This window comes from Saimiri boliviensis, chromosome 1 (genome assembly GCF_048565385.1).
Source record: "Saimiri boliviensis isolate mSaiBol1 chromosome 1, mSaiBol1.pri, whole genome shotgun sequence".
In the NCBI taxonomy this organism is placed as follows: Eukaryota; Metazoa; Chordata; class Mammalia; order Primates; family Cebidae; genus Saimiri; species Saimiri boliviensis.
The window spans coordinates 226879487-226900551 of NC_133449.1; the positions used below are offsets into that span (position 1 = coordinate 226879487).

The window sequence follows — 21065 nt, forward strand, 5'->3', positions numbered from 1 at the left end:
CCCTGAGTCCAAAGCAAAAAGGGAAGAATTTACTGAAATGCAGAAGGAGAGAATGTGGAGGAAGTTGTCTTGAAAGGAACAGTAAAATTCAGAGAAGGGATGAAACCCAGTCGAAAACATTCCCTCTGGGAGAGCACCAGGGGATAAATATCCTGAGCTCTCTCTACTTCCTCTTTCCCATGGAGTGTGATGTTCATCAGCGACTTCCTATTGGGCAAATGCAGGAAATAAACACTCCTTAGTTCTTTCCTCACTTGATCTCTCTCCAGCATTTGACATGATTGACAACTCCCTTCATCTTGAAAGCCTGTTTTTCCTTTGATTTCTGGGACATGACTCTTTTGGTTTGCTCTCTTCCTCTCTGATTTCTCCTACTCCAAATCTACAGATTTGTCTTTCTCATCCTACTCCATAAATGATAGTGTTCCCCAGGGGTCTGTTATCAACCTATCCTTTCTTCTTGGGTGATCTCATTTATTTCTTCATCACCACTACCACCTAATTTTCAACTTTCCCCATATGCCCCATTACTACATGTCTTAGTTTAGGTTTCCCCAGAAATAGATCCTGAAACAGGGATTCAGATGCAAATAGTTTGTTTTGGTAGTGATGCCTGGAAACACCATTAGGGGAATGGGAAGTGAGAAAGGGAAGAGAAAGGAGCCCATAAAGTAAACATTATTAAGCAAGATTCCACAGCAGGCAAAAAGAGCTTAGTCCTGCTGGGGACCTCCAGGGAACAACATAAAACATACTCTAGAGTTAACCCACGCAAAGGGCAAATGAGTTGCTGCGTTCATACACAATCCCTAAGAATCATGGTTGAGGGCTACTCCCAGAAAGCATTAGCTCCTTAACCCTTCCAGCCTGCCACAACCAAAGCTAGAGAAGTCCCTGAGGAAGTTGCTGGCTATGGAAAGACGTGCCAGAATGCATCAAAATGGTAAGTGCCAAAGCAATATGGGTGACATGCAGACAGCATCTGCTACATTTCTAAATTTCTGTTTCTGGTTCAGATCGCTCTATTTTACCCCAGATCCATGCAACCAACTGCCTACTCGGACCTCTTCTGTCAGACTCCAGGGCCCTCCCACTCCCACCCTCATCTGTTTTCTCACTGATCGCAGAGCCTGACACCACCATCCTCACAACCCCAAATCAGACACCTGCCATTCACTTGTGATTTGCTAATTGATTGCCAACCTCCTAACACCTCTTTTAGCTTCTACCTTCCATCCCACTGTGTTAGTTCAGGTCTTAATATTTTTTGCCTGAGCTATTGCAATAATCTCCTAATCAGCACTTCTCTTTCTATTCTATTCACACTTCCACACCACGTAATCGTCTTGCTCTAAATCCTCCAAAATCCTTTTAAGGGTCTCTCAATTACCTCAAGTCAAGATTCTAAGTCTTTAGGTGAATACAAGCATCTGGTCTCTCTTCATCTCCAGCTTCTCTTTCTTAAGTCTTCTAAACACATTCTGTATACCTACCCGCACACGTGTTCATAGTTCTCCATACATGACAGAGCCTAGACTTTGCATATGTGTTTCCTTCTGCCATGCTTCATTTTGCCTTCAACTCCAACTTGTGTCAAACATCACTTTTTTTGCCATTTTGTTCCAGATCTCCAAGGAGACAGATAGCTCTTAGGCTGTGTTTCTGCAGTGCTAACAATTCCTGAGCAATCATCACATATCTAATGGGTTTATGGTAAACATATTCATATGAATAGTGTGGGTTCTTTACATGAAGATCAGAACATTCCAGAAATGATGCAAAAAGATGAAGACCTGATGGATAAGCATATAATCATTCATAACGATGCTCAACACCAGACATAAAGACCAACGATCCTGTTTTAAGCGGTCTGTTTCTCACTCAAGGGATCTGAGTTATGACCAGACTCGGCTCTGGGAATCTACCATGATGGTGTGAGTAAGACTTTTTTACCAGATCTAGATTATATCATCAACATTGTTATTATTATGCAGATCAAAAGGTACCTCAGTGGATTGTCCAGCCACATATGTCAAAGATCAATTTACCATTAACAAAGATAATCTAATCTGATTAAAACTCCTACCCATCAGCCTTTTAAGGTTACTGGGCTGCTCCTCACCCTCTGCCACTCCAAGATCTCAGCATCTCTATGAAGACTAAACATTTTGTTTCAAAGGTAACATCTACCTCCATCTGTAGGCTACAGAGGACAGCCACCAGGGCACTTTTCAAAAGAGCGGATGCCACGTTCCCAACGTATTCCTCAGTGCTATGACAAAGGGAGTGTCCTCTGGGCCTTTACAGAAAAAAATAGTTACGGGGAGGGAGAGCAGTTCACACATGATAAATCCATTTCTACATCTCAATGATTTATTACATTTCTTTTCTTTCTCTCTCTAATACTAAGAAATGACTGATCTCTCTGCTTCATTTAATGTGTGCCACTGTTGAATCCAGGTTTTAATCAACAAACTGAGCAAACTATTAGGAACACTTCCAGCCACTCAAACCAGCACATTTAATCCAAAATCTCTGGTAAGAGAACCCATATCCAAAACATTCACCCCAGTCTAAAATTATACAGCTCATTCCCTGGGCTAGTGCCTCCAGAATCCATTACCACATATAATCTCCCAAATCTTTTGTTGCATAAGTTGGCAAAACCATTTTTGCAATTTTATTATCACAGATTTGACTTTACAATGGGTTCCCTGGTATATGCCAGAATGTGTCTCTAATTGCCTAGAGGCAATGAGGCAAACTGACACCCCCTGGCAAGACAACTATTTCTGGTGAAGTCATCACAGTGTCTTCTGTGCAAGGCAGGAATAGCTGTGTCTCACAGGGGTTGCTTCTGCTAACAAGAAAAACTTAGTGGAATTTGGGAGTTCAATATTCTTAAAAATTTAAATCTTACCGAAAGTTACTATTTCTATTCTCAATGTTTCTCTCTTTTTTTATATATATTTTTAATTTAATTTAATTTTTGAAACAAGGTCTTACTCTGTCACTCAGGCTGGAATGCAGTGGTACAATTGTAGCTTACCGCAGCCTCACATTTCTGAACTCAAGTGATCCTCCGGCTTCATCTCAGCCTCCTGAGTGGCTAGGACTGTGGCTCATGCCACCATGCCCAGCTAATTTTTATTGTTGTTGTTTGTAGAAACAGGATCTTGCAGTGTTGCCCAGGCTGATTTCGAAACTCCTGAATCACTTGGAGGAGGCGCAAGTGATCCATCTGCCTCACCCTCCCAAAATACTGGGATTACAGGCTGTGTCTGGCCCATTTTATTTTATTTTTAGAGACAATTTCTCACTCTGTCACTCACACTGGAATGCAGTGACATGATCATAGCCCACAGCAACCTCAAACTCCTGGGCTCAAGCAATGCTCCTGCTTTAGCCTCCTAAGTAGCTAGTACTATAGGTGCATACCATCACCCTTATCTATTTTATTTTCAATTGTTTTTGTATGGAGAGGGTCTCACTATGTTGTTCTATCTGGTCTTGAACTCCTGGCATCACGTGATCCTCCTGCCTTGACTTCCCAAAGTGCTGAGGTTATAGGTGTGAGCCACTACTCTTAGCCTATCAGGGTTCTTTTGTTTTGTAATCAATATTCTCATGTACATATAAGAGATCCAGCAAAGTTATGAATTTACCCTAAATGCAAGTAAGCGGTTTGCAGGATCTGAACTGTGTCTGATTTTCCACCATGCCAGAAAAGGAAAGGGATCCCTTTAGATCAGTCACAGAAACTTCCCAGTCTATAAGCCATTGGGCACAGCTAGAAAGAGCCAGCCTAACCTGCAGGGCACCGTCCATACCCAGAGTGACTATCCCAGTTTCCTCGGCACCATCCTATTATGCCTGCTGAGAATTAACAACACCTGCTTTCTCTTTCAAAACAGTCCTAGTTTGAACAATATGTTATGTTTACCCTTCACATACCTGTGACCTAGCAAACAGCCACTTATAACACCAGTGGATGCTCAAGGGAACCACAATAAAAATCTGTTTTATTACTGAATATCATTCTCTAAGGCTGACAGTTTCCACTGGTTTAAAGCCAAATGGAGTCGGATAATCAATCACAGATTCGCATTTTCTTGAGTCTATTTCCTGAAATCCTCTTGGTTCTAACAACTACATAAATCAGGACTCTTTGTTGCAGACTACAGAATCAACTCTGTATTAAAACCGAAAGAAATTTCCTATAAAGTATGGGATCTTACAGAATTCTGAGAGAGCCAGAACCAAACCTACATTCATAGCGAAGAAAATTGCAGCCAGAATAAATGCCCAACATCAGGCTGTCCCATGAGAAAACTCACTGTCATTATCATCTACTGCTTGCCACCTAGGATGGGACTAGACAGCAGACCCATTGTGACAGCTGCCCAGAAGATTCTCTTGCTCTGTGTGTGACCCTTAAACCTTGCACATTGTTCTCATCTGCATTCTAAGTTTTGTGTAGGAGTATCTTCTTAGTATAACCTAGGTGCTGTATCGAACCCCAGCTGGGAAAATGCAATGTCATCTTTATATTTAAGATCTCGGCTGGGCACGGTGGCTCAAGCCTGTAATCCCAGCACTTTGGGAGGCCGAGGCGGGTGGATCACGAGGTCAAGAGATCGAGACCATCCTGGTCAGCATGGTGAAACCCCGTCTCTACTAAAAATACAAAAAATTAGCTGGGCATGGTGGCTCGTGCCTGTAATCCCAGCTACTCAGGAGGCTGAGGCAGGAGAATTTCCTGAACCCAGGAGGCGGAGGTTGCGGTGAGCCGAGATCGCGCCATTGCACTCCAGCCTGGGTAACAAGAGCGAAACTCCGTCTCAAAAAAAAAAAAAAAAAGATCTCTTTAAGACAGAAGGCATATTAGTAGAGACGCTTTGGTGCAGATGAGGATTGAATCAATCTTCAGTATCTGCCAAGGGCTGAAAAGGATGATGAGGAATGCATATGAAAGAATGTGCATGGCAAGAATATCAGTGGTGGCTCCAGAATTCCTATTAAGGAAACATTTAAAGGACACTATCTTACTGGAAGGAAGGTCAGGGGATGTATCTCGAAGCTGTGTTTGCATAGCAAGCACATTGTTATTGCTTAGCTCTATTGTTTCTTTCAAGTGGACCTATGACAGCTCATGAAGGTCTAAATCAGACAAATGACAAAACCCTGGCACCTTGACCAGATGGAAAGGTAAAATATGGCCAAGACTGTTACTCCTACTTCACAGATGGAGCTGTGCTGCTTCTGAATAGCAAAATAAAGGACAAGCAGGTCCTTAAATAACGTGCTGTGCTACATGGACTGGAGTCCTCTATTTCATATTTCTATGAAAAAGAGTATTCGTTAAAACAAAATTGGGACATAATATCTAGAAATGCATATTACGTTACAAAATAGTTGAAATTATGAACTTCCAGGTAACCTTGGATTTATTGTTTCTATAATTATCACATTCAAACTGGCAAAGGCAAGGAGGACCAAGTGTATTTTCCCTTCTCTGTGTTGCCAATCATTCTTTTTCTTTCTTCTTTCTTTCTTGTCTTTCTTTCTTGTCTTTCTTTCTTGTCTTTCTTCCTTTCCTTCATTTTTCTTTCTTTCTCTTTCTTTCTTCTATTTCCCTACTTGAAATACTCCTTTGCTTTTGGGGTACTTTGAGGCAACTAACAGCCATATTTGTCTCTGTGGGACCCCTGAGATGCCTTTTTCATTGGCCAAGTCTACCTAAGTAGACCAGAGTATGGCTCAAAAACAATTCATTATGTATTTCCTTTTTATTTTTGTTTGTTTGTTTCTGTAATCAAGACATTTGGTGAAAATCTTTAATTCACAAGTCAAATAGCACAGAACAGAAACAATTTCGGAGCCCACTGTGGATGTGGTAGGGGGCAGCCTGTGCTGCTAAGTATATGTTTTGCTGAGCTGCTGGCTTCTCAATTCGTAGCATTCAGCCTCCTGGCTCCTCAGCAGTTCCTTCTCTTTGGTGGTGTCTCGAGCTTTCAGCTTTGGGAAGTGGGCAGGAGAGGCAATGAGATCATAGTGCCGGTCGAGATACCGTAGGTAGATGAGCATGTTCAGGGCATAGGCTAACACCAGCAGCAGGATCAGGGACATTGCCAGGCCGATCAGAATAGCAGGTGAGGAGGAGGAGGCGCAGTCTCGGGCCTTGGTAAATCGTCCCCCCTTAATGGCAAAACCTTGGATCTGCAGGAGAAAGGAAGGAGCTGAAGTGATACATTCCTTGTCTCCTAGGATCTACCTCCCAGTTGGGCTGGCAGTTTTGGCCCCCAGGTAGCCAAATTTAATATACTGTCACTATATTTGCTGAATCATTTAACCACATGATTTGACAAATGTGATTGTGCTGATGGGGATGGTGCAACTTAACCTTAAATCAGGACTGACCCAGAAATTCTGGGATGTAGAGTCATCATAACTAGGAGGCTCATGAAATTCAAGACTCTGAAATAAAACCTTGATTTCAAGACTCTGAAATAAAACCTCTTTTAATCTGATCCTTAGAAATATTCCAGTTCATGTAAAAACCGCAACTGCTGTGGTATCTCTACAATTCAAAGCACATTCAAAATTTTATATGGTTAGTATAAGTTTCACAAAGATTTTAAGTCTCCATTCCTCTGCCTTTGATTCTATTGACTGACAGGAATTAGGAAGAGTCTTTGAAGGGGGGATGTAATGATCCTCAATAAGGGAAAACATAAATAATAATCACAAAAGCTAATATTTATTGAAGGTTTTTGTGTACCATATACTGCCTTAATTTGTTTAGTATGCAAAGAGCCTATGAGTAAGTTACTATTTTATTCCTAACTTATGGATGGGGAAACCGAGGCATGGAAAAATTAAGTAACTTGCCCAGAGTCACACAACAGTAAATACTGTGATGGTATAGTTGAAACCCGAGCAGTGTGCATCAGACTCATACTCCACAGCTCCTTGTGGGTTCTGTCTCTGCCTCCTCCCTACCCTCTCTCTCTTTATTGATTTTATCACACAGACTCTGTCCCACTTCTGGACAAGGTGGATACCAGCTCCTCCTTGCACCCTACCCATTACTTTTAATGGCAAAAACTGCAATCACTTTTGCACCAATCAAATAGAAAGGAAAGCTTTCCATTGTGGGCAGACGAAATGGTATAATTACCTGGAAGGAAGAGAGGTTCAAATAGAGAACTGGCACTGATATCTAACTGGCACTGTCAAAATGAAACAGGACTACAGAGAAATAACTTTAAAATGTGGAAGACAGCCCCCTGTTTAGCTGGCTTTAAAAGTATGACCTACACAGCATTGCCTCATTCAGACACCTACTCGGTTTTCAAAGAGTACATTCAGAAAACTGAACTATCCATGAGTGCTTTACTGAAAATTCACTTTGATGGCTTAAGTGAGCACTTTAGCATTGTCCCGTGCTAAAATTATCGAGGCCACCCATCACTGCATAGACACAAGGGGACTAGCTCACCCAACTGTCTTTGCTCACCATTGAACCCAAAGCAGCTTCTGAAGGAGACTCATCTTGGCTTTGGGGATCCCTGCCCTGCCCCTCCTGTGAAGAGGCAGAGTGACCTTCTCTTTAGACTGGAGCCTGAAAAGTCGAGCTCCTCCATGACAAAAGAGGACCTCACTTGATTCTGTAACTTCAGCCCAGAATGTCCTCAGGTTGACTGCCACATGAGTCTTTTTTTTTTTTTTTTCTTGAGACGGAGTTTTGCTCTTATCGCCCAGGCTGGAGTGCAATGGCATGATTTTGGCTCCCTGCAACCTCCATCTCCCAGGTTCAAGCAATTCTCCTGCCTCAGCCTCCGACATAGCTGGGATTAAAGGTGCTCGCCATCATGCCCACCTAATTTTTTGTATTTTCAGTAGAGATGGGGTTTTTGCCATTTAACCAGGCTCGTCTTGAACTCCTGACTTCAGGTGATCCATTTGTCTTGGCCTCCCAAAGTGCTGGGATTACAGGCATGAGCGACCACACCCAGCCACTTAATTCTTAACAAGACTTGGTTGAGAACAGTACATGTGGAGAATGCCTGAAGGATATATTGCCCAACCATTTCCTGGACTAGAGGTTATACAGACACGCTGTTCCTAGCCCACAGGTGAGTTTTGTTTGACCCAGTGCTCAGAATATCCTGAAAATTTCCTGTGAGAATCAACCATTCTAGCTTCTATTGAAAAGATCCAGCAACACCAGCCCTGCATTCCTACAAAGTAAAAATCAGCTGCAGTTGAATTTGTAAAATGCTCATTGTGATGAAGGCTACCCTTTGCCACAGTCCCAGCCACTTCACCAGTTGCCCAAGGTACTTGAGTTTGCCGCACAGGCCATATCGCTCTACACTCTATTCCCACCATAAGCCAAGCCAGCAAAGCTGCACATGTGGACAGCAGCCCTTTGTGCACATACCTCAGCCACCATCACCTCCACCTCCTCTCCCCTGGACTCAGCTTGCATTCTGCCATTTCTGCACACAAAAGGGGTTTCAACAGGGCCCACCTGTCCCCCTGAAACTGCATTTGTGGTAAGAATGCTGATGAGAATGTATACATCTCACGACACCATGGATGAATGTGTTCATCCTAAGCACATTCACTGTAGTCTTAGGGACCACGTGAAATTGTAACTGAGTGTTTCACATACTAACTGCTCCAGAACATCAAAGCCAAATTACTGTGCCACATCATACTAGTGCAGACAGATGGTCTAGTGGTTTTGTGCCCTAACCTCATTGGTGACTCTAACTGACTTTTCTTCCTTTGTGTTTCCTCACCCCCATGTCTTTGCTACATTTTTTGTTTTAACTTTTTGTTACAAAATATCGAGAGAGCTGGGCGCAGGGGCTCATGCCTGCCATCCTAGCACTCTGGGAGGCCAAGGCAGGTGGATCACCTGAGGTCAGGAGTTTGAGACCAGCCTGGTCAACATGGAGAAACCCTGTCTCTACTAAAAATACAAAAACTTAGGCATGGTGGTGGGTGCCTGTAATCTCAGCTATTCAGGAGGCTGGGGCAGGAGAATCACTTGAACCTGGGAAGAGGAGGTTGCAGTGAACTGAAATTGTGCCATTGCACTCCAGCCTGGGCAACAAGAGCAAAACTCTGTCTCCAAAAAGTATATATTTATAAATGTATATATATATAACATAAAATTCACCATTAAACTGTGTTAAGTGTATACAGTGCAGTGCTATTAAGCACATCCACATTGTTGTGTGACCACAGCCACCATCTATCTCTAGAACTCTTTCACGTCTTGCAATACTGAAATCCTGCACCCATTAAACATTAACTGCACATTCCCTCCACCCTTCAGTCCCTGACCACTACTATTCTACTTTCTACCTCAGGGCTTGACCACTGTTAAGTATCTCATATAAATGAAATCATGCAACATTTGTCCTTGTGTTATTCCACTTAGCATTATGACTTCAACGTTCATTCATGCTGTAGCGTGTATCCAAATTTCCTTCCTCTTTTAAAATTTATTTGTTTATTTATTTATTTGAGACATCTGTCACCCAGGCTGGAGTGCAGTGGTACAATCTTGGCTCACTGCAGCCTCAATCTCCTGCGCTCAAGCAATCTTCCAACCTCAGCCTCCCAAGTAGCTGAGACTACAGGTGACACCACTATGCCCCAGCTAATTTTTTTTTTTAATTGTTAGCAGAGATGGGGGTGTCACTATGTTGCCTAGGCTGGTCTCAAACTCCTGGGCTCAAGAGTGATTCTCCTGCCTCAGCTTTAATCCTGCTGGGATTAAAGACATGAGCCACCATGCCGAGCCTCTAAATTTTCTTCATTTTAATGCTGAATAATATTCCATTGTACATATACCCTAGGTTTTGTTGACCCATTCATCTATTGATAGACATTTGGGTTGCTTGCACCTTGTAGTTGCTGTGAATAATGCTGCTATGAACATAAGTATAAACATCGGTGAAAGCTTTTCAAGTCCCTGCTTTCAATTATCTGGGGTATATAACCAGAAGTAGCACTGCTGGAGCCCTTCGTAATTGTATGTTTAACTTCTTGAGGTAACTCCATGCTGTTTGCCGCAGCATCGACACCATTTCACATTCCCAACAGCAATGCACAAGGGTCCCAGCTTCCCCACATCCTTGCCAACACTTGTTATTTTCTATTTGTTTGTTGTTATCATTATAGCCATCCTAATGGATGTGAAGTGATTTGTTCATATTTTAAAGTAATTTTTCATAAGTAGTATTTCTATAAGTCACTTAAGTCATTTCTAGAACAAGGTAGAGGTATAAATCAATCAATTCCCCTCGTCTAATCAGGCAAAATTATTTGTAAAATATTCCTTGCTGTCCTTATCTCCTCACTGCCATTTCTGTATATGTATATATACACGCACGCATATACACAGAGAGAGACATACACCTACTCAGGAACCCTTGGAACCAAACTGTCCAGAATTTGAGCTCTACCTCTACCATTTACCAGTCACATTCCTTAGAAAGATTGTGTGATTTTCAGAGATTCAGTTACCTCATTTGTAAAACGATCTTGCAGCATTAACGTAAGTTCTGAAGACAAAGTACATAAAATAACAACAGCAGCACCAACACACACAGGTGCTCACAGGTAGCAATTATTGTTAGTCCAAGCCTGCACACTCCTGAGTGTTTCCACATGTATTAGGCCATGTATTCTTTACATTAATAAAGATAGGTGAGAAAATGAGAGAGATTAAGTAACTTGCCCTCGTGGCTGAGGAGTAATTTGAAACTGGGTCTGCCTGACTCCAAAATGCAGGCTTCTTTCCTACCCCAAACTGCCTCTCATCAACACCACACTTCACCAAGTTCGGGAAGGATGGAAGGGAAGAATACACATATATGTGGAATGGCCATATATATCTGGAAAAGGTTGGAATGTGCCCATGAAAGATACATGCAAAGCCCTGCCTACTATTTTGGTGAGTGGTAGGAACAAGCTAAGCTTCATTCACAGGTAAACAGGATGGAGGAACTTGACAGATGTCTCTCAACCTGAGATTCTGGTGGTGAAAAGGAATCTCTTACACCCCATTCCTTTCCCCAAATACCTTCAAGATCTTTGGGATATTTTTGACTCCCTGGCTGAGTCCCTTCCTACTAACTGCCAAAGCTGTCACTCACACTGCAAATGTACATCTTATCTTCCCTGATAGGATCACTGCACCACTCCCTAAAGGAAATAAAATAATTGTCCGACAATGCCTCTCCCCAGAAGGGCCTCTCAGTCCAGGAAATGTCAGTCACTGGCTTCACCCGCAGCTTCACTAGGACTTAGATGGCTGGCATTTCTCACTGATAATTATTCGTGCTGGATAAACCTGAAAGTAAAAGCAAGCCCTGGGTAGGAGGTGGGAGCCATAAGGAGAGAAAATTCTCTATCCTATTTCATTTCTTACCTTAAAAAACAAAGGGAGAGAAAAATATTCTTTTAAAGATATCTACTTCTCCTTAAGCATCTAAATTTGTTTCAGGTGTTTTAAACAAACATTAAGTTCCTTTGGTCAAAAACGCAGGTGCATTGAGCACAGGTTTTATTACCTGGAAATCAATAAAAGTGACCTCCCACAGGCTCGACCCGTCATCCGTGTCGCCGGGCAGCAAGAGGGCATGGTCCCGCTGCAGGCTGCCCACGCGTTGGCAGCGGAAGGAGTAACCGGATGGAGCATATATGCCAGCTGGGTTAAAGACTGCTTGGATTGAATTGTTGGAAACGATCTCGACTTGGCGCAAACTAAACCAACTCTGGATGGACAACTTGTTGTAATTGGTAAGGATGAATCTGAAAATGGTTATAAAATAGCATTACTCGCAAAGCACTTTTCCCACATTTGCTGACGCAAGGTATCGTCTATGAACAGTACAATGGCGCCCTCTTTTGTCAGGCGGCAGAATGGGCTTGGGGAGAGGCTTCACTTTTGCGGCAGCCTCCTCTGGATGGATGGATGGCTGGGTAAGAGCCAATGACCCCGCCCTCAAAGGGGACAGCACACATTCCTACCAAAGAAAAAACACACAGGGTTTGGGTTTATTTGGTTTTGTTTTTCCTTTTTTTAAATAAACACTTGATTATGTTTATTATTGAAAAATTTTGAGAAAAATGGGCATCCATGAAGAATTTGCTAAACTGTGGTTTAAAATAATAGCAACAGCTCTCTTAATAGCTTCAGTGTTGTGTATGTGTATTCTATTTAATTGTCACTACAACACCATGCGATAGATAATGTCCTCGTCCTAACTTCACAGCCGAGGATTTAAGACACAAAGGGCTTGAATAAGTTCACTTGGAGAGTAAGTGTCAGAGCTGGCCTTCCAATCCAATCTTAACTATTTTGGAATGGACTGTCTCCAGCCATGAAAAAGTCATAATTTACTTGTCACTATCATTTTTACTTCAGTTTTTTTTTTTTTTTTAAATGTGACTGCATAGAAAAAAATGTCTGGAAGGATAGAGATTAGAACATTAGTGATTGCAAATGGTGTTTATAGATTATTGATGATTTTCATTTTCTTCCTTCTGTAGCTCAGTATCTTCTCATTTTTCTGTTTTCATTAGTTTTTCTTGTCTCTGTTTGGCTCCTTTGCAAGCAGACTGTGAGACAAGGGTGTGAATATAAGAAATATTTGGAGGCGTTTAGCCATTCAAAATATGTAAAATGGAGAGAAAAGAAATGACAGAGGAAGGGAAGGCAGCTAAAAGAGGCACGTTATTAAGCAAGTTTCCAACGTGGACAAGCAGGGCTTCGTGGCCGTGATGAAACCTGGGCGCCAGAGTAGAGCACATGCTGCTGAGTTACCTCACCGGAGGGGGAGGGAAGGAGCTGAGGTGTGTGTATGTTTCCTTCAGCCACTGGTTGCAGCAGGCTGCTGGGCTAGGGACTGGGGGCAATGGGCCAGAGAAAGTTTTTAGGCAAAGAGAGGCTGGGAGGTAAAAGTTCAGCAGGTAGGCTACAGTGCTCTCAAATGGAAAGGGCCACATAGGTATTAATGGGGTATTGCTACATATCTTATTATCAGACTAAATAATAATAATAAAGCTATTTTTCATTTTGGCAAAAAGTGCAATTCCAGATCAAAAATATTCTCCATTTCTAGATAAAACAGATATGTGTGTTTGGTCACCTTGTGGGATTCTATTTACTTGCAAAGTTGCTCTGAAAGATGATGGCATAGATTTTCTAAATTATGATCAGTGAAACACTAGTGTCCCATGATATGTAGACAAGTGTTTTGAGGAAGGCTTTCCAAAGTTAAACACGGGAAGCACTGAGTTAGTCAAAGTTACAAAGTACAATAGTCTTCTAGATTATGTCTTCTCAGAAACTTTAACATACAAATTTACACTGTGAATTGCCAACGAGCAGACACAGGTTATAGTCATTCCCAGTCACATTTGACCACAGAACCCCCTTTTTGTAAAATCTTATATTTTCCCAAAGCAGACGTGTCCCATAGAGCAAAGCTTAAGAAAGACTGACTAGCACAGTCCTGCTGGTTTTCCAAATAATGTTAAAGACAACTACTTATCTCCACTAACGAGTTTGTCCGTTTGTCTTATAGGAAGGGAAGCACTGGATATTTATACAAAAAAAAAAAAAAATTAATGCCTTCAAATTGTTCCCTCTACCTCAGGAGCAGTTCCTAACTGCTTGGCTAAAGCCAATGTTGGCAGATGAATTCTTCCATACCTAAACACCAAAAAACTGTAGGCCTCTGTTGATTGTCTGCTGGGGAATACAAGTAACGAGGCTTTTTCATTGTAGTTAAATGGTAAGTGTGGTTCATTATAAGAAGCTATAGAAAATAATTTCAAACCAGAGCCCCAGCCCTGAGAGCTTTATTTATATGTCATTCTTTTCTCAGAGGAAAAGGATATTACATTCTCAGGTTTGGGAATTAGCTCTAAGTCCCTAATGTAGGCGGTACGGAGGTTGGGGAAGAGGGAAGAACTATGGGTATTTTGGTAGAAACTTTTAGAAAGAAAGCATTACTGGAGGGTCCCATCATATCACAGCACCAACTTTTCAGTGTAATTAGGTTGACGTGGCATGTGATGTGTCACAGTGCTTGGGCATATAGCAAGCCCTTGCTTCACGCATGTGGAATGAATAAATTCTATAGAGCTAATCTGAAGGGCTGAAACTGCAATTATTCAAACTGGTGTCCTGCCTACCTTATAGCAAGACTTCTGGGGTTTTCAGCATCACCAAGCTTCAAAGACAACCTAAGGAAAACAAAAAACAACATAGCCTATGAAAATAAGAATGATCCTAACTTCATATCTACTCAAAATTTACCTCAAGGTAGATCACATAACACCTAAAACTATAAAATGCATAGAAGAACATTTTTTAATGATTTCCTGAAAAAAATACAAATGCATAAACAATAAAAGAAACAACTGATAAATTGCATTTTATTAAATCCAAAACTTACGCTCTTCAAAAGAAAACAAGAAGGGCAACCACAGAACAGGAGACAATACTCACAACATGTATACATAAAGAACTTTATCCAGAATACAATAAATAACTCTAACAACTTAGCAAAAAGACAGCCCAACATAAAAATCATAAAAATTGTCAGAAGACTCAAGCATGTTTTAAAGAAAGATATACAAATGGTCAATAAGTACATGAAAAGATGCTCAGGATCATTAGACATTTGGAAAACATAAAATCAAAACACAATAAAGATAACAGTATACAGGAATCAGAATGGTTAAAACATTTTTTCAAGTGACTCTTAAGCTTTTAATACCTACATTTATTCCTATTTTCCTGAGAGTAAACATAAGATTTCCCAGAGCAAAGACTGATGAATTGACTTACTCATGGGAACAACCATATTGGGTCCCCCTTCTAATCCGATTCTAACCTTCTAGGCAGCATGAGAAGAGCCAGATGTCATCCGACACATGCGGGGATTTATAATACAGATGAGGAACACCAAAATTATGAATCTGGGAGTTTACATAGGAGAGAGACAGTGGTTCCCTTCTCACCTCCTAAGAGAGGGAGAGAAACATTCGCCCTCCTAGTGTCAGTAAATTCTCCTTAGGAAGAGAAGAGGGATGATTAGTCTTTGGAGGGAAGAGTTTAATTAGCCTTTGGATGGAAGCAAATAGCTCACCATAAGGGAGACAAATGGCTGCAGGTCTCATACCCATGGTATGTAAATACGGAGGATAAGATAAGCCTCCGGAGTTTCTAAACCCTCAAATGTCTCTGTGACCTTGAGTTTCATTACCACTTGATATATGAACACTTTCCTTTCAAGAGGTAAATCTGTCACTAACTCTAACACTTATCTTTTAACCCAGTTCCCAGTAAAAAAAAATTGTTCAGAAATTCCTAAACATGCAGAAATACAAAAATGCTTTCTCTAGTCTCACTCTGATCATTCAAATTATTAGTGAGAATGTGAAGTAACTGGAACTCTCAAACAGTGCTGGAGAAAAGAAAAAATGATGCAGCCACTTTAAAAAACAGTTTGACTGTTTTCTAAAAGGTAAACATACACCTACCATATGATCCAGGCATTCTACTCCTAGTTGGAATGACATCTAAGAGAAATGAAAATACCTGCTGCCACAAAGACTCATACATAAATATTCATAGTGATTTTATCTGGAAAGTTATACAAAAAGTGAGGGAAAAACAAATTTCTATCAACAGGTGAATGGATAAGTAAGTTGTAGTACATCTATACAATGGACTACTATTCAGCAATGAAAAGGGAAATGCCATTGACACATGCAGTAACATAGATTATCAAAATCATTAAGCTAAGTGACAGTGGCTACACTGAAAAATAGTGCACACATGTGATGATATTTATATAAAATTCTAGAACATGCAAACTAATTGATATGATAGCAGATCAGTGGTTATCTGGAGATGTGGGAGTGGTTGGAAAGATGGATTACAAAGAAACACACAGAAACTTTGGGGCAGATGAAAATGTGTTTTGTTTTTTTGGTTTGGGTTTTGGTTTTTTTGAGACAGGGTCTTGTTCTGCCACCCAGGCTCAGGGGCAGTGGCACAATCTCCATTCACTGCAACCTCCACCTCCCAGGCTCAAACGATCCTCCTACCTCAGCCTCATGAGTAGCTGGGACTATAGGCATGCACCCCCACGCTGGGCTAATTTTTTAATTTTTAGTAAAGACAGGGTTTTGCCACATTGGCCTGGCTGGTCTCTAATTCCTGACCTCAAGTGATCTGCCCACCTTGATCTCCCAAAGTACTGGGATTACAGGTGTGAGCTACTGTGCTTGGCCATGAGGATCTTTTAGGTACCAGGCACTGTGCCACCAGTTGGGAATACAAAGGAGAAACACAACCTGGAACAAGAGTTGCTCATAAAGGAGTTCTTTTACTCTTTCAAGCACCCTACTCTCACACATGTAAAATGGATTCTGAATTATTCAGGCTATAATTGCCTAAATTCCAAATACACACAGATGCTGGGATTATGTTCTATTTGCAGGGCTTTCACTATTTAAAAAGACTTCCGTAGCGAATCCATCTGCCAACAATTTGCCTCTCTCTGAACATTTTGTTTCCAAGAGCTAAAACATGGTCATCTTTTTTTAATCTGTGCTTTTGACCTTACATGGTTATGTCTCTGTTTCGGTTTGTTACTTCAGCAACTTCCATTCTGCTCTTAAGATCTTAAGATTTCCTTGCCAGCTCCGCAGGACTGCCTCAATCATCCACGCAATTCACAGGGATCAGACACTAGGTCTCAGCATCTGGTTCTTGACACCTCCTTCCCAGAAGCCTCCTGTTTCTCCTCTTTGGGCAGGCTGTCCAGGATGCCTGCAAACTCACCTATGCAGGACTCCAGCAGGTGAGCGCTGCACACTCAAGGCTCACACCTGAATAGAATTCTAAGGCAGTGACCAAAAAGACAGTCAGGTCCTACCCAATTGTTAATTTGTGTCCTGCAGGACCCAAAGCTTACTGAAGAAATTAGACACCATTTCACTCTAGTTATCACTAGGATGTCAGGAAGGAAAAGAATGCTACTACTATTAATGCTTTGAATAGCACTCAACAAGATCTCAAAATGCTATGCATATATTTCCTCATGTGTTTTTCACAACCTTAAGAATAGGGCCAAGAGGAAGGAGATAAATTGTCATTTTAAAAGACATTTTAAACTCCAACTCTGTTAAACATACATGCTCCATGCATGACCTTAGCAAATTTTCCAACTTCTGTGAGCTTTGATTTCCTGGAACACCAGGAAAAGGGATGAGAGCTGCCTGTGCCTCCAAAAGTTACTGTGAGGAATAACAGGTATGGGCCTGTGAAGCCTGGCACAGTGCCTGGCCCATAGTGAGTGCTCAAGGCCTTATAGCTATACTACAGCCGTCCCCAAACTTTTTACACAGGGGGCCAGTTCACTGTCCCTCAGACCGTTGGAGGGCCACCACATACTGTGCTCCTCTCACTGAACACCAATGAAATAGGTGCCCCTTCCTGAAGTGCGGTGGGGGGGCCGGATAAATGGCCTCAGGGGGCTGCATGCAGCCCGCGGGCCGTAGTTTGGGGATGCCTGCTATAATGAATAGATGCCATCAGCTCCATTTGACAGATGATGATCCCACAGGTCCTGCCTGTAAAGTCACAAAGCTCACTGGTAGAACTGGGCCTAGAAGCCAAGTTTTCATTCTTTCTGTCTCTAGGTTCCCAGTAATCACAAGGTCTCTAAAATAAAAAATAAAAATAAAAAAAATAAAAAAAAAATTTAAAAAAAAAGCTGTAGAACTCTGATTTCCCCTCAAAAATATCCCAGGGTCAGGATAAATGGAATCAGGGAGAGCCAGTCAGCCATAGATGGGCAAGACTATCCCCAAGCAGTCAGCCTCTCTCCGTGCAACTGACCACAAATAAAGAGCCCTGTGGGGAATTAATTAGCACCCCAGGAAAAGATCCTGAGCTCTCAGCGTGCAGGAGCCTCTCTGATAGTCTTGGATAGTTGTGCTATAATAACAGTATAAACAAATCTGAGAGGACTGTAGATGCTTCCACTTATAATTCCCTAAATCCCGACTAAAAGACAGTCATTCAGAACAGCAAGATACTAAGATTTGTAATATGACTTTAAATTGTATATTAATAGAATTCATTTTTGCCCACTGCCAAGAATTTTTAAGTGAGAAGTTTAGAAATAAAGGATGTTTCTAGCCAAAGTACATAAAGTACACACATAAAGTACACACACACACACACACACACACACACACACACACACACACAGAGTTATGCTTTATATAAAGCATCCTACCCATCTAAACCAGACCAGAACAAATGCAGAAAATCTTCCAAAAGCATCTATTTTACCAACAAATGTTGAAAACAAAGTTTACAGAAAGCAAGTGGGACATGCCAGATTTCCTCTCCCTGGACCAAAATAAATAAAAGCAAAAATTTTTGCTTGGATGACTGAAAAGCAGAGAAAAGCATTGAAAATTGATTTGCCCTGCAAACATGTTATTTGTTTAATCTGCTTATCTCAAATCAAACCTAATTATTCCAATCATTTTGAAATATCCTAAAGAATTATCTGGAATTTAGCCATTGAAAAATACCCTTACACATTTTCAAACAGGCAATATTCCACTACTTCAGCACACTGACTCCCCTCTGCCCCCTGCAGAGTCAAGCATTTGTCCTGGCTAGTGTGCCACCCACTATGATGCATAGGACCCTACTGGGATATGGGATCTCTTCCCTAAGATAAAAGTAGTTTGACACCTAACATTTGGTAAGACCAAGCCTGGAATCTTTTGTAGTTTTCAGAATGAGTCTGAGAACGCTCCCTTTCCTAACTCTCATTTTCTACAAATTATTCTGACAATTAGCAAAAAAGGTTCAGAAGAAAACTGCTTAGAAAATATAACAATTTTTGAACTTCTGACTTGTTCCTTCATGTTAGACAGTAAATACTTCCTCAAAGACGTGTGTCAGGGTCCTACACAACGGAGCCTACTTTTTGTTTTTTCTGAAATGACAAAAAAAAACTGAATGCAGTTAACAAAAGGCAGTAGCACTAAGGGCTGCCCCAAACTGGGAGATCAATTTACCTAGCACTTTCTTCACTGCAATCTGAATTGTCAGGGTCCACTGTTGCCTTCTGACCAAACGCCTCGCCTGTAAGGTCCAGCCAGGTTTGATTCCTGAATTTAATCGTGATTCTTTTGGCCCAGAAGAGAATGCAAGGCATTCCATCGATGGAGACATAACTGGGCCATGATGGCTGAATGCATTCCAAGGTTCTTTTTCTAAATGCCCTTCTTTGCTCAGATTGTAGTTGAGAGCCTAATTAACCAAATAAAAAGAATGTTAGACAAGAATTCATGTCTATTGTACAAAAGGCTTCCTAGAAGTGAAAGAGCTAATTCACATCCTGTAATGGTAAATACATGTCATTATACCTTTATCAAAACCCATAAAATGTACAATACAAAGAAATAAATTTATACCAATTACTCTAGTGTAAATACAGATAAAAGAAAAGTTGGTTAATAGAGAGAAGCAACTCGAGCTTATCAGTAACCAAAGATTATTATTATAGCAACAAAAATGAAGCTGAATATTGTAATAAAAATATAAGAGAGCAAATGAAATTAAGCATTTTGGGTTTTTCTCAACCATAAGATTCCATAATAAACAGAAAACCAAATACCACATATTCTCACTTATAAGTGGGAGCTAACCATTGAGTACACATGGACATAAATATGCAAACCTTTGACACTCGACCCCTGGAGGGTGGAGGGAGTGGATAGGTTACAAAACTGCCTATTGGGTACTATGCTCACCATCAGGGTGATGGGATTCATACCCCAAAGCCCCGCATGCACTATTCCCACATAACAAATCTGCACAAGGACCCCCTGTATCCAAAATAAAAATTGACTTTTAAAAAGAAAGGATTCCAGGCCAGGCATGGTGGGATTACAGGCTGAGATCATGCCTGTAATCCCAGCACTTTGGGAGGCCAAGACGGAAGGATCACCTGAAGTCAGAAGTTCGAGACCATCCTGGCAAACATGGTGAAACCCCATCTATACTAAAAATACCAAAAATTAGCTGGGTGTAGTGGTAGGCGCCTATAATTCCAGCTACTTGGGAAGCTGAAACAAGAGAATCAGAATCACTTGAACCAGGGAGGTGGAGGTTGCAGTGAGCCGAGATTATGCCATTGCACTCCAGCCTGGTCAACACGAGTGAAATTGTTAAGGAAAGAAAGAAAGAGAGAGAGAAAGAAGAAAAGAAAAGAAAAGAAAAGAAAAGAAAAGAAAAGAAAAGAAAAGAAAAGAAAAGAAAGAAAGGAAGGAAGAAAGGAAAGAAAGAAAGGAAGGAAGAAAGGAAAGAAAGAAGGAAAGAAAGAAAGAGATTCCGTAATATATTTCCCCATCCAAATTTCAAGGAAGAATATGTTAATTATTGATAGAATTATTATTTATATTTTCAAAGAAGCACAGACAGGATTGAAATATGTTTTCAAGGCTGAGCTTGGTGGCTCATGCCTGTAATCTCGGCACTTTGAGAGGCCAAGGCGGGTGGATCACAAGGTCAGAAGTTCAAGACCAGCCTGACCAAGATGGTGAAACTCCATCTCTACTAAAAAAAAAAAAAATAGCTGGGTGTGGTGGTGCACGCCTGTAGGCCCAGCTACTTGGGAGGCTGAGGCAGGAGAATCGCTTGAACCCGGAAGGCAGAGGTTGCAGTGAGATGAGATGACGCCACTGCACTCCAGCCTGGTGACAGAGGGAGACTCCGTCTCAAAAAAAAAAGAAAAGAAATATGTTTTTAAGTTTTTAAGAGATAGATTACAATCTGGTTTCCTGACATAGCCATACCTGTGTGATTGGTATTGTTGTGAAATTCTGGACTGGTTTCATATCTCCATTATTCTGATCTGTCAAATAAATAATGATGTGGTTACCAATGCTAGATGACCTTTATATAATGGAATTGAGTGACAGTAATA

At 41.2% G+C, this 21065-nt stretch overlaps 1 protein-coding gene across 1 annotated transcript in view; it reads right to left on the reverse strand.

Annotated features, from left to right (window-relative positions):
- Positions 1-1132: 1132 nt before the first annotated feature.
- Positions 1133-21065, reverse strand: part of LOC101040289 (V-type proton ATPase subunit S1-like protein) — a 29387-nt gene continuing 9454 nt past the window's right edge. The window contains 6 exon segments of the mRNA XM_074384161.1: positions 1133-6219; positions 11598-11838; positions 14230-14280; positions 19153-19309; positions 19312-19387; positions 20935-20993. Of these exon segments, the coding sequence (XP_074240262.1) occupies positions 5917-6219; positions 11598-11838; positions 14230-14280; positions 19153-19309; positions 19312-19387; positions 20935-20993 (887 nt within the window). The 3' untranslated portion in view covers positions 1133-5916.